General features: G+C 35.4%; 1 protein-coding gene across 4 annotated transcripts in view; it reads left to right on the top strand.

The window, feature by feature from the left end:
- LOC145278532 (uncharacterized) overlaps positions 1–13062 on the top strand; it is a 409834-nt gene that overhangs the window by 367514 nt on the left and 29258 nt on the right. For all 4 annotated transcript variants that reach the window (XM_080130667.1, XM_080130669.1, XM_080130668.1 and 1 more), the window contains 2 exons: positions 2006–2233; positions 5505–5675. In XM_080130667.1, the coding sequence (XP_079986793.1) occupies positions 2006–2233; positions 5505–5675 (399 nt within the window). The remainder of the gene's footprint in view (positions 1–2005; positions 2234–5504; positions 5676–13062) is intronic.

Raw genomic sequence — 13062 nt, 5'->3', positions numbered from 1 at the left:
GACGAAACGTTGATTATTTCATAAATTCATTCGGTTTTTTCTTTTTTCAAAACAACATATATACATATATATATATATATATATATATTAAGTTAAGTTAATATTATACATATATATATATATATTAAGTTAAGTGGTTGTATTTAAATTCTGAAAAAACAACATATAGATACATATATTCGAATTACGAATTTATTGTTTAACAAAAGGAATACATAGAAGGGGTTATGTTGATTTCCTTAATCCATGGATTTTCAATAAAGCCTAATATCTTCAGAGGAAATGAAATGCGGTTAGTAAAATGTTCAGCTGTGAATAGACACTTATTTTGCTTTTCAGTACAAATATTGAAAATAGTTTTTTGAGTGGGGAATGGAAATTTGATACACCCGAATATATGTGTCTATATGTTGTTTTTAAGAATTTAAATATAACCACTCAACTTATATATTGCTCTATGCTTAAATATTGAGCTTCTCCTTTTTCGCTAGGATCGCCTTGAAAGTATTACTTCCAGTAATATCGATCAGGATCTTTCATCTGATTTCTAATCAGTGTCTTATATATATATATATATATATATATATATATATATATATATATATATATATATATATATGTATATATATACTAGCTGGACGCTTGGCGTTGTCCGATCGTACAATATACTTAAATATGATATTTTAATCCACTATTAATTATTATATTATGAGGAATAATTTACCTGGTTGACTAATTTAAAAAAAAAAAAAAAAATTTTAAATTAAAAATTAAAAAAATAATGATGGTAATGTCGTTCATCAAATTCCGTCTGTGTTAGTTTACAATATCACGTCAGCTGATATTTGTGTTTGGTGGCTGAATGTCTTGGAAAAGTCACTTTGGATTAACGTTTAGTTTTAAAATATGCAAACGAAGAAATGATTTGCAGCGATTATAAATGGCACCTCTTCCTTTATTGTAAATTGAATTCCTTAATAAAAAAATTTTAAAAAATGGTGAGGTACACCCCTCGGGCTTGAACAGGGTATCATTGGATATGTAGTTGAATGCTCTACTATTGAGCTATACTTCCAAATGATAACATTTTTTTTTTAGAATAAATCATTTGCCGAGAATTATCTCTCGTTGCCTGTGTAACTGCTGAAAAATATTCTTCTGTAAAAATTTTAAACTTTAATTCAAACCATTATAATAATAAATTTTTTTATAAAATCGACAGTAGGTCCTCTATAGAGCAATGTAGACTACATTGTATTATGGGCTAAGTCACTAGGGGGAGGCATGTGAAGCTTCCTTCCAATGCACCGGAGTGGGTCTCAAACTAGAGTAGATAATCAACCGATTTGATTGAAAAATAATCGATTTCACCAATTTTGATGACAATAAAATTATTATTATTAAATGCAAAACATTCCTTGATCCCCGTTGCTTATTCACTGACACGTGTTTCGTCGTCTACGACTCATCAGAGTGGCTGTATCTAGCGAGATTCGAAATCGGAACCAAACGGTAATGAGCCTAAACCCTTATCCCTGGACCATCTCGCCGACTGATGGATATATCGCGATTTACTTAGATGTTGTTTTGTTTTGGTTTTAGGGATATGTTTTGAATGAATTCAATTATTTACGAAAGTGCATTTTTACCTAAATGCGAGTTGGGATATATATATATATATATATAGAGAGAGAGAGAGAGAGAGAGAGAGTGAGAGAGAGAGATAGAAAAAGAGAGATAGAAAGAGAGAGAGAGAGTGAGAGAGAGATAGAAAAAGAGAGATAGAAAGAGAGAGAGAGATTTAGAGAGAGAGAGAGAGAGAGATTTAGAGAGAGAGAGAGAGAGAGAGAGAGAGAGAGAGAGATTTACTCTCCATTGCATAAATTACATGCCTGCTTTGAAAGATTGATTAATTATTAATAAATAAATGACAATTGTTTTTTCATCAGTGCCTATTCATTTTTAATTTGTAAATTTTTATTTGTTTATTAATTTTGATTTTCAGAATTGTGTCAGCTTCCCAGAGAATCTGGTCCATGTTTCAATTATAGCGAAATCTATTATTTCAACCAAGATTCCAATCGTTGCGAACAGTTCGTTTACAGTGGCTGCGGCGGAAATGCTAACAGATTCACCACGCTTTCGGAATGTCGTACAGTGTGTCATTCAGTGGAAGGGACTAAAATGCCAGTCACCAAACCCGATGTCACGAACACACCAAAACGCAACAAAGGTTAATCAGGTTTTCTTTTGTTTTTTGCATCTTTTTCAAAAGCCAAAATCTGAGATGACGTTGTCGTATCGTTCGACAGATTCCTAAGGTCTTCAACTTTTTTCTCCATCGCATCCTGCGACATTTCCTTCTACTATAGGGTGGAACGATAAAATTATCGTCCTAAAGAAAACAAGATTACAGTTTTATTTAAAAACTTTTATGGAAAAACCAATTCAGGTAACTTGATTATGTAGTAGACCTGACATCGATTCAATGTAGCCGCCTTCAGCCTCAATCAGCGCCTCGATACGGGTCTGAAATTGTGGTAGGTCATTTTGGTCATGTTCTCGATGCATGACCAAATATTATCAGGTTCCCCCACGACACTCGGCGGGGTTGTGTGGGGGAGGGGGGACTGTTTCTATCATTCACTTGGATTTGGAACTCATAACTGGCCCTTGTTAAAATCCTGATAGACTAGACATTATAATAAATGACACTAGCAATGTGTTATGCTTGAGGTAGATCAGTGCCAGATGTAGTCAATGATAATGTCCAGCGGGTTCAGGTCGGGGGAGGAGGGGCCAGTGAGAGAAGGGTATAAAGTCATAGAACTCTTTCCGAAGCCAAACCTGAGTCTCTTTGGACTTGTGGGCCATCACCGAGTCCTGCTGCTACACCCAGAGTCTGCCAACGACCACATGATTGTAGCAGGGGCTCACTACACTCTTCAGCATATCCAGGTATACATAGGTATTGACTTTCAAGCCGACTTTAAAGATGTGAGGTGGCATGATGTGACCCTCACTTGGAACCACACTAAAGAACTTAACTGTGGCTGGAAATTTTGTTTTTATCATCCAGGGCATGCCCCTATTATTTGCAGCAATCGAACGATGCCTTTTAACGGTGCTGGAAATGGTCCTGTTGTCATAAGTTGGATCGGTAGAGAACATGAGTTGTACAGTAACGCATCTCTGATCTCACTTGTTAAACATTGTGTCACTTTCAGACACTCTTGTGATTTGTACACAGCTGGTCAACTAGTAGATGGTCTGCAACAAAAAAAGAAAACCAGGTTTTCATAAAACGGAAATGGAATCATATCGTCTTTTCTAGTGCGACAATTTTATCATTCCACCTGTACTGGAGAGGGATAAGCGCTGCCAGCCTATCCATGTTCAAGATATGCTGCATGAAATAATGCAGTGCCCCACGACACTCGGCGGGGTGTGTGTGGGGGGGAGGGGAGGAAGGGACTATTTCTATCATTCACTTGGATTTGGAACTCATAACTGGCCCTTGTTAAAATCCTGATAGACTAAACATTATAATAAATGACACTAGTAATGTGTTATGCTTGAGGTAGATCAGTGCCAGATGTAGTCAATGATATTGTACGAAGCATACATTCAACAACTGTTCGCAACATTACCCTTACGTTTTTAAAAAAATATTTCTTATCAATGTGTTGTAGCCAGGGATGGAGCATCCTACCGGATGCCAAACATTCACTCACTCAGGTATTCCAACCGAGAGATCTGTTTAAGATTCTGACTATCCCTTTAAGTGCAATTATTTAAATCTTTCTTGCACTTGGTTCACCAGGTATATTTGCCAGGCAGTTTTTAAATTCTTTTTCATGAGTCTAGTTGCTATATAACTGCAATGATGGAGACCTTCCTAAGATTCCAGCTTCTTTTCATGTCGTATTTCGTTATCTTTTCCCTTTCAGCTCCGTCTAACCCAACATCATTGGGAACACTCACTTCTGCTAAGGTTCAGAGGTGAGATAGGATGTTGCCAGCCGAGTAGATTTCACAAACGCCATCTTCATGTATGGCACACAGACCCAAACCAAGGAAAATCCTATGCAACCATATTTATTCCCAAAAGACATTTCAGGAAAAGACCAGAATGCAACTGTGGACTAGAAAGATAAAGAATGATCTCGTTCCTACTGACATGGGAATAGCGCTTCAGAAGCCATATTCCCTAACACAAAAGTACTATGATTCCAATAAGACGTTCAACTGCCAGAAAATAGGAATGGGGGGGGGTCAGCAAAAGTTTCTATGGGAATATAGGCTTATGAGCAACTAGACTTATTTCAAAAACAATTTAAAAACTACTTGGTGGACCAAGTGCAAGCGAGATCCAAACAATTGCACTTAAAGGGATGATTAGAATTTTAAAAAGATCTCTTTGTTGGAATATATTAGATAGCAGGTAAATGTCTGGCATCCAATAGGATGACCCATCCCCTAGCTTGAACAAACTGATAAGAAAATAGAAAAAAAAAAGGCGTGAAATTCAACCATATTTGAAAATAGAGAAGATGACAAGATGCAGAACTTGCTTGTCTGTCTTCTACTATCCAACAAGTGGAGCTTGAAAAATCTCGCAAAGTTCAATGACATTAGAAAAGATTGCATAAAAATGGAAGAAACGTATGACCACATGCTTTGATTATGTGTAAAGAAGAGGAATTCGAAGGGTGATACTACATAAGAAGTTGGTGCCGTTGTTGTATAGCCTCCATACAACAACAGGTAACAACGGCACCAACTTGATTCTTCTCTTTTTCTTCATCTTTATAAAAGAGAAACAAATTGGATGTTAACGAAACAGGAACGTTAAGATTGAAACAAATTAAAACGTTTGTTATTGACTATCAAGAATTGGTTAAAAAGTACCAAGAGCAGGGATCGCATTAAATACAACTTTTTTTTTTAAAACAATCTTTTGTAAAATTTAAAAAACTGATTTGATCACAGTTAATAAATAAATGATTTTTAAAAATGTATTTTTAAGTAATTTAATGAAGTGGTGCACAAAACATTTCCCTAGGAATTGTGGTCCATGAGATAAAAAAAAGGTTGAATATCACTAGTGTAGAATATGGTTCTGTCATGTCATGCTCAAAATCTGTCAAAGTTTTAAAGCCATTTACCCATAGGAGAACAATTAATGAAATAGTAGAGTTAGGGTTAAGGTTAGGGTAGGCGAGATGTTTTACTTACAACTCAAATGAACCATAATATTTAGCTGCTTTCTTACGTTTTATTTACAAGCTTCACAATCATTTTCAATTTTTGAAGGACCACGATAGTTTAGAATTAAAAAAAAAATCATTACTAATGGATGAAACGTAGTCGCTATTACTCTGCTTTGTGACACTTCGAAACAATTCTAAAATGGTTTTGAAGCCTAGCTAATACAAATTGTGTTTTCCTCTTATTTCCTTTTTCCTGAGTAATGATATTTTTTTTTACGCTTTCATTTATAGACGTCTGCCGGTTACGCAAATTGATTGGTCCGTGCAGCCAAAACGTCACAGCCTGGTATTTCAATGAAGAATATGGTGTATGCATCATGTTCAAATACAGTGGTTGTGGTGGCAACAAGAACAATTTCAATACGTTAAAAGAATGCGAACATGTATGCCAACCAACAAATGGTAAGTAACAATCACGATTTTACTGAGTCAAAAAAACTAGTCTGTTATAAAACTCAACGAACTATAAGCTTTTCCATACTCCTTATTACTGTAAATGTATGTACCGTAGTATCTCTACAAAACCAATTCTAACTAATTCAATTCATTGCTATAATGAGTGGTATCCATTTTTAATTGTTTCCTGGTTTTTAACGTAGAATATAATAACATTTATTTCTTATGATGAAAAGATAGATGAAAACGACCTAATGGAAACAAACGTTGATTAACTATGCTTTAGTATTATATATATATATATATATATATATATATATATATATATATATATATATATATATATATATATATATATATATATATATTATTTATAGATATATTATTTATATATATATATATATATATATATATATATATATATATAATATCGAGATTAGGTATTTCGGACATCGTTAATTCACAACTCGCACAGCAGCCGCCGATTAGCGTAATGATTAGGAACCTTGATTATCGTACAGGCGGTTGGGTTTCGATCCTGGCTTAAGGTAGTTGCCTTTCTAGCCGCACTGATGAGCTGCGAAACAGTATTGTATGTGGATGACTATATATATATATATATATATATATATATATATATATATATATATATATATATATGACAAAAGTTTATATTTCAAGATGTCGAACATCTTACCGTTTAAGTATGTTGAAATGCACAATTCTTGACAGCATCTGTTCCGTAGTGCAGAATCATTTTTGTAATTATTGTGTCAATTTTTTAATTTATTTTGTACTTAACTCATCAGAAGAAAAAGAACTCATTGGAAGAGAATTTGTATTATTCCTCAATTTGTTATACCATGTTTGAATTTTAATGTAGAGTCACCAACATTAAATTCACATATTAATAAATTATATCCGTGTTGGCATACATTAACATAAAAATATTTTTTAAATATCTTATTAATTTTTTATTTTTATTTATTTTTATTTTTTTTTATTCAATTTTCACCCCAAACAAGGCACAGTGCCACTTTGAAGCAGGGGGCTACTATTAGGGACTTAATTAGCGGGGTCATTATGAAGGGAGATGAGTAGAAAGATGTTTGTTAACATTACACTTGAACTTCTGCATATCATTGCAGTTGGGAAAGCAGAATCCCGGAAGGGAGTTCCAAAGACCCGCAGTTCTGGGGAAGAAACTATTGGAGTAAAAGGCTTTCTTGCACCTAGGGATCTCTACTGTAAAGGGATGAGACTTAGTAGCTTGTCGGGTTTGTTGGGGGTAGTTACGTCGGGGAGGTACAAGTGTTTGCAGTTCGTCAGAGCATTTACCATTAAAGTATTTGTAGAACAAGCAGAGGGATGCAACATCTCGTCGATGGGACAGAGGCTGAAGCCTAGCTGACAGTTCAGGACCTATCAGGTTGGCGACTCTCTTTTGGACCCTGTCCAGGAGTGAGAGACAAGCAGCAGATGCACCAGCCCAGATGTGACAACAGTACTCCATACATGGGCGAATGGTTGCCTTATAGATGTATACGATACTGTCAGGCGTTAGTAGTTTTCTAGCACTGTAGAGGGAGCTAACCTTCCTTGCAGCAGCCTTGGCAATGCTCTCAATGTATCTATTCCAGTTCATATTCCCTGTAAACGTTAGGCCGAGGAGTTTAAAAGAAGTACTTTCAGGCAATATGTTCTTGGCCATTGCTATTGGTGGCAGAGAAGGTGTCTTGTAGTTATTGAAGGAAACAAGCTTAGTCTTAGCAGCATTGAATGTGACCAACCATTTTTGTCCCCATTCCACTACGGATTGGAGGTCATCCTCTAGTGTTTCTGCCATTTCCTTGGATATGTGTTCATTTGTTTTCCCCTAATATTGATAACGGTCAAATCTATAATGTATGTATATTTTTATACATACATTATAGATTTGACCTCGGCCATTGTGGAGAAAATTGTGGGAACGTAGGCATACCTCTTAAACGGCCTCGGTGTGCGCTTTGTTGACGCAGGGTCATGATGATGAAAAGGGTCCAAGATGGTGCCTGTGGCGTTATATAACAATGCAGTCTAGTCGAATCTCGTGTGCTCTCGTGCACATATGCAAATATGCAAATTTGGAGGACCCTGTCTTTTATAAAAACAGGCCACTGGAGCAGACAGGACAGACGTGAAAACGAGTCTACAGAAAGGACCATCTAGATTGTGGCGGCCCCTTCGCCGGCAGGACTCGGCCGCTGTTGTCCATGAGCTGGAATGTGTCTTCCTCGAGCCTGGCCCCCCTTCTGAGATACTGACCGACAATGGCACTGCTTTTTGTTAGTTCAAACAGTTTGCAGACAGCTGGGGTATACATCTGCGATTTCGGTGCGTCCATGTGCCCAGCGGAAATGGAATTATCGAGAGAAACCACAGGACCATCAAGACCATCGCAGCTAGGAAGGGGTGTACGGTTCCTGAGGCGGTCTATTAGTATAATGTCACTCCTAAGGACGACCTTTCACCTTCTACTGCGCCAGCCGAAGCACTGCACAAGTATCACGTCAGGGTGAGAGGCATGGAGACCAGTCTACTGCCCGAGCTGGAGGCGACGAGAGAGAGTATCAAAGAGGGGGATGCCGTCTGAGTTTAAAAAAACCTGCAGCAAGTGCACCACACGTTACGGAATTGGGCGTGTTACTGAGGTGATCATCTGGCAATCGGTGCAGGTTGACGGGGTGCCCGTCACATCAAGGATCTTCGATTGATATCACAAGCGCAGCCGCCACTCGGCAATGAGAGCGAGACTGGATCTGAGACCAGTGAACCATCATTCTGGGTTACGCTGACTTCGTCGGACAGCGACCCTGAGATTAGCAGCCTTAAGTTCACCGACCCTGAAACCGAGGATGAAAGCATAGGCGAGGACGGCGTTGCTACAGTGAGCTGAAGTTTTGTGTGCTTTCTTTTCCTTTGCAACGACAGAAACAAATTATCAAATCTATTGATTTGTATACGATAATAACCGTTGATTAATTAGACCTAAACTTTGTTTAGCTTTATTACATGTATGAATATTTTTAATTAAGTATATTTTTATATTCAAACAGATTTCTGTTATTTCCATTTAATTAGTTTTAATTAACCACTTTTAACATTAACATGAAACATTTCGTTATTTTTCCAATTCTTTATTTATTATCTGTCCAAGGGAGATAATTTACTTTTATGATTAAAGTGAGTTATCTACCATTTGATAATTAAATATCATTCTATAGATTTTATGAGGTTTAACTCTACTAATAAATTATATTATTATTTTATTTAATTGTTTTTCTTTAATTTATATTATTTATTTATTTAATTTTTATCTTTTAATGAATATATTATTTATTTAATCTTAATATTTTAAACAATTTTTAATATAAATTAATCTATACTTATATATGAGTTTTATCCATTTCTGTAATAATTGAATTATTATATTCACTTACCTGATATATCTATTAAGTTTATTTCAAATAATTATATTTTCTCTATATTATATGAAATAAATTGTAGTGTTGACATCAACTGGAACCATACCAAATAATGATGGGTCCAGAAAGAAGGAATGATATGGAAAGAAAGTATTAACCATTGGATGAGTGTGAAAAGGACTGAGACCTTGGGAAAGATTACGTGGAGGCCAATAGTCATTGCCAGCGAGACATCAATGTTATACAGCTGTTGCAACAATACAAATTCATCTGCAATTTTTTTCGAAAGAGGTGGAGAGTACTGGAAATCTTGGGAGAGTTGTTGTCAGCTAGATTCCTGGGAATACCACTGTTGGTTTACACAGAGAAATTTGTTATAATGGCTTTTGTGAAAACCTTTAGTGAAAACAAACAACAGCAACAACAACAGCAATAATGATAAAAAGAAGAAGAAGAAAAAGAAGAAGAAAAAGAAGATTAATAATAATAATAATAAGAAGAAGAAGATTAATAATAATAATAATAATAATAAGAAGAAGAAGAAGATTAATAATAATAATAAGAAGAAGAAAAAGATTAATAATAATAATAATAATAATAATAAGAAGAAGAAGAAGAAGAAGAAGAAGAAGATTAATAATAATAATAAGAAGAAGAAGATTAATAATAATAATAATAATAATAATAATAATAATAATAATAATAATAATAATAATAATAGGTTAACAACTACAGGCCTATGACATGCTTACTTACCATGTAGAAAATATTAATGGCACAACAGAGAGAACAAATTTACCATTTCCTTAATAAGTGGGGATTACTACACAAGAATAAGAAGCATTCTAAAAAAGAAAAAGAGAAACACATGATCAAAAAATGTTAAAGGAGATAAAAGTAGAAACTGAAATATATATTGCCATGGCATGAATCGACTACAAGAAAGCGTATGATAGACTCCCACAAGCATGGATAATAGAATGTGTAAGAATTTACAAAATGCCAGGCAAGATTATCAATGTGATGAAAAAATGGTTGGTTGTTTTTGTTTTATGGCATATCAACCCTTTTCGGGTTATTTAATGCAGAATCCAAAGATTTTGAAGAAAAATTTTTAATAGAATATATTTGTTGTTTTCAAATCAGTTTCTATTTAACCCATAGTTGGGACCCTAACAGGTACTACTACTCCGGGTCAGAGTGGACCTGGGAGAAATGGTAATTAAAGGGTGGCTCCACACTCCTCAAAGCCCGCAAGTTGGGGCCTCACCACTGGATATAGTTTAAGGTTATATCCAGGACCGATGAAAAAATGGATACTTGAACTGACAGTTCATAGACAATACATAACTGAGATTAAAATACAATGAGGTATCTTCCAAGGGGATTGATTCTCTATCACCATTACTGTTCATAATAGCCATGATGCTCCTTAACAATATACTAAGGAAATGCCAAGCTGGATACAAGTTCACTAATACAGATAAAAGAATGGACCACCTAATGTACATGGATGATCTGAAACTTTTGCGAGAAGTAAAACCAACTAGAGACGCTAATAAACACAAGAACATTCAGCCATGATGTCTGAATAGAATTTGGTATGGAAAAGTGTGCACTGCTAATTATAAGAAGTGGAAAACTCAAGACAGCAGAAGCTACGGAACTACCCAACTGTGGAGATGATGGCACTAGGTGAACATGACACCTACAGATAATTGGAAGTTATGGAAGAAAACACAAAACAACAGAAAAGAAAGAGAAAATTAGAAAGTAATTTCTCAGAAGAGCATGAAAATTCCCTTGAAACTAAACTATATAATAGAAATAAAGGTATAAACACGTGTCACTAGTAAAATATTTATGATAGTTTATAGGTTGGATCAAAGAAGAACTAAGGAATCTCGACCAGAAGACAAGGGAACTTATGACCATGCATAATGCATTACACCCAAAGGATGATGCCGAATTACTCTACCTGTAAAAGAAAGATAGAGGAAGAGGACTGGTTTGTATAAAGGATTGCGTGAATAACACCGAAAAAAAAAAGAATTAGAAAAATACATAATGTAGAGCACAAAAAGGATAATTACTGCAGCAAGAGACACTAAAAAATAGATAAGTCCGAAAGCAGAGAGGCAAGGGATAAAACGAAGAAAGAAAAATAGGAAAAGAAACATCTACACGGACGATTTATAAAGATGAAAAAAGATGTGACAAACGGAAACACTTGGACATGGTTACAAAAAGGAAACCTAAACAGAGAAACCGAATTTCTAATAACAGCTGTACTAGATAACGCGATAAGAACCATTCACATTAAAACAAAGTTCAAAAGACACAAGAAAACAGCAAATGCCAATTTTGTGGACAAAGAGACGAATCAATAAACCACATAATAAACGAATGCATCAAACTAATCCAAAATGAATATAAGAAAAGACACGATCAAGCGGTGAACACAGTCAACTGCATCTTGAACACCAGACAAATCGTACAAAATGGCAGCAGTAGCTGAAAACGGAAGTCACAAAATCCTATCGGACATGGACGTACAAACAGATAACCTATCTAAGCAATAAGACCAGCTGTCATATATATGTTAATAAAAAGTCCTGCCAGATCGTATATTTTGACATTCCAACAGAACACCAGAGTAAATGTCAAGGAGACAGAAAAGCAGAGCAAATACAGGGAATTAGCCAGAGAGCTGATAGGGATATGGCAGATGAAGAAAGCCAAGATAACACCAATAATCGTAGGAGCACTAGGAACAATCCTGAAAATACTTTTAAAAAAAGAATGGGAGAGATTGGAATCAAAGGAATGACTGAGAATATACAATGGATAACAATAATGAAAATGGCTGAAATATTAAGAAAACCCCTTGAATGCGGAGACCAATGCACATGAGCTCCAAATGCTAACCAAACATATAGAAACTGCTACAGAAGTGAAACACAAAGAAACACCACATGGAATCAAGAAAACTGAAGCAGAATATTTGTAAGTTACCCGCTTCCCCTTCAAAAAAATGTGCTCACATCTACTGATACCAGATTAAATAGTCAATGGGGCTCAAGGAGAATGGGAGATCGAGAAGAGAAACCACTAACCAAACCTCCACTTGATGAGTACGAAGAGGACTGCAACCTTATAAAGGTTTATTGCAACCCAAATTCCAGTCAAGACCAATGATCCCTACCAATGAGAAATCAATGGTAAACAACTGTTGCGATAACGCAAATTAATTTGCAAAGGTTATAAAAAAGCTGGAGACTATTGGAAATCAGGGAACACAACAGGTTGTTTTTAAAGAGAAATTTTTTATGTACTCTGTGAACATTTCTCGTCAGTAATAATAATAATAATAATAATAATAATAATAATAATAATAATAATAATAATATCTACAAGTTCTACACCACCATCATGCATCCTTCCATTGTCTCATCACCGTCCCCCCCCAATAGAAAACTGATACCAAAGAGCCGAGAAGGGTCAAGGAGGATGGTAAGACAGGAAAGAGCGCTGGCCAGACCTCTGCTGGACAAGTGCGAAGAGAACTTTAAATTCCAGTAGAAACCAATGGCCACTACCAGCGAGAAATCAATGGCATGCGGCTGTTGCGATGACACAAATTTATTTGCAAATCCTATCGAAGGAGGTAGAGAGAGCTGGACATCTGGGAAGACTTGTTGTCATTCAGCTTCCAGAGAATACCACAGGTCTCCAAATCGATCGTTTGCTGATTGTGTGAAAGCTCCACGTGAGCCAATAATAATAATAATAATAGTAATAATAATAATAATAATAATAATAATAATAATAACAACAACAACAACAATTGTCGTGTGTTTTTAATCTACCTTGACAGATCATAATCAAAATATTGTGTTTTATCTGATTTTTTTATATTATGTTCTCTA

Source organism: Euprymna scolopes, chromosome 1 (assembly GCF_053919585.1).
Source record: "Euprymna scolopes isolate OS-2025 chromosome 1, ASM5391958v1, whole genome shotgun sequence".
Lineage (NCBI taxonomy): Eukaryota > Metazoa > Mollusca > Cephalopoda > Sepiida > Sepiolidae > Euprymna > Euprymna scolopes.
This window is presented reverse-complemented; position numbering and strand designations above follow the sequence as displayed.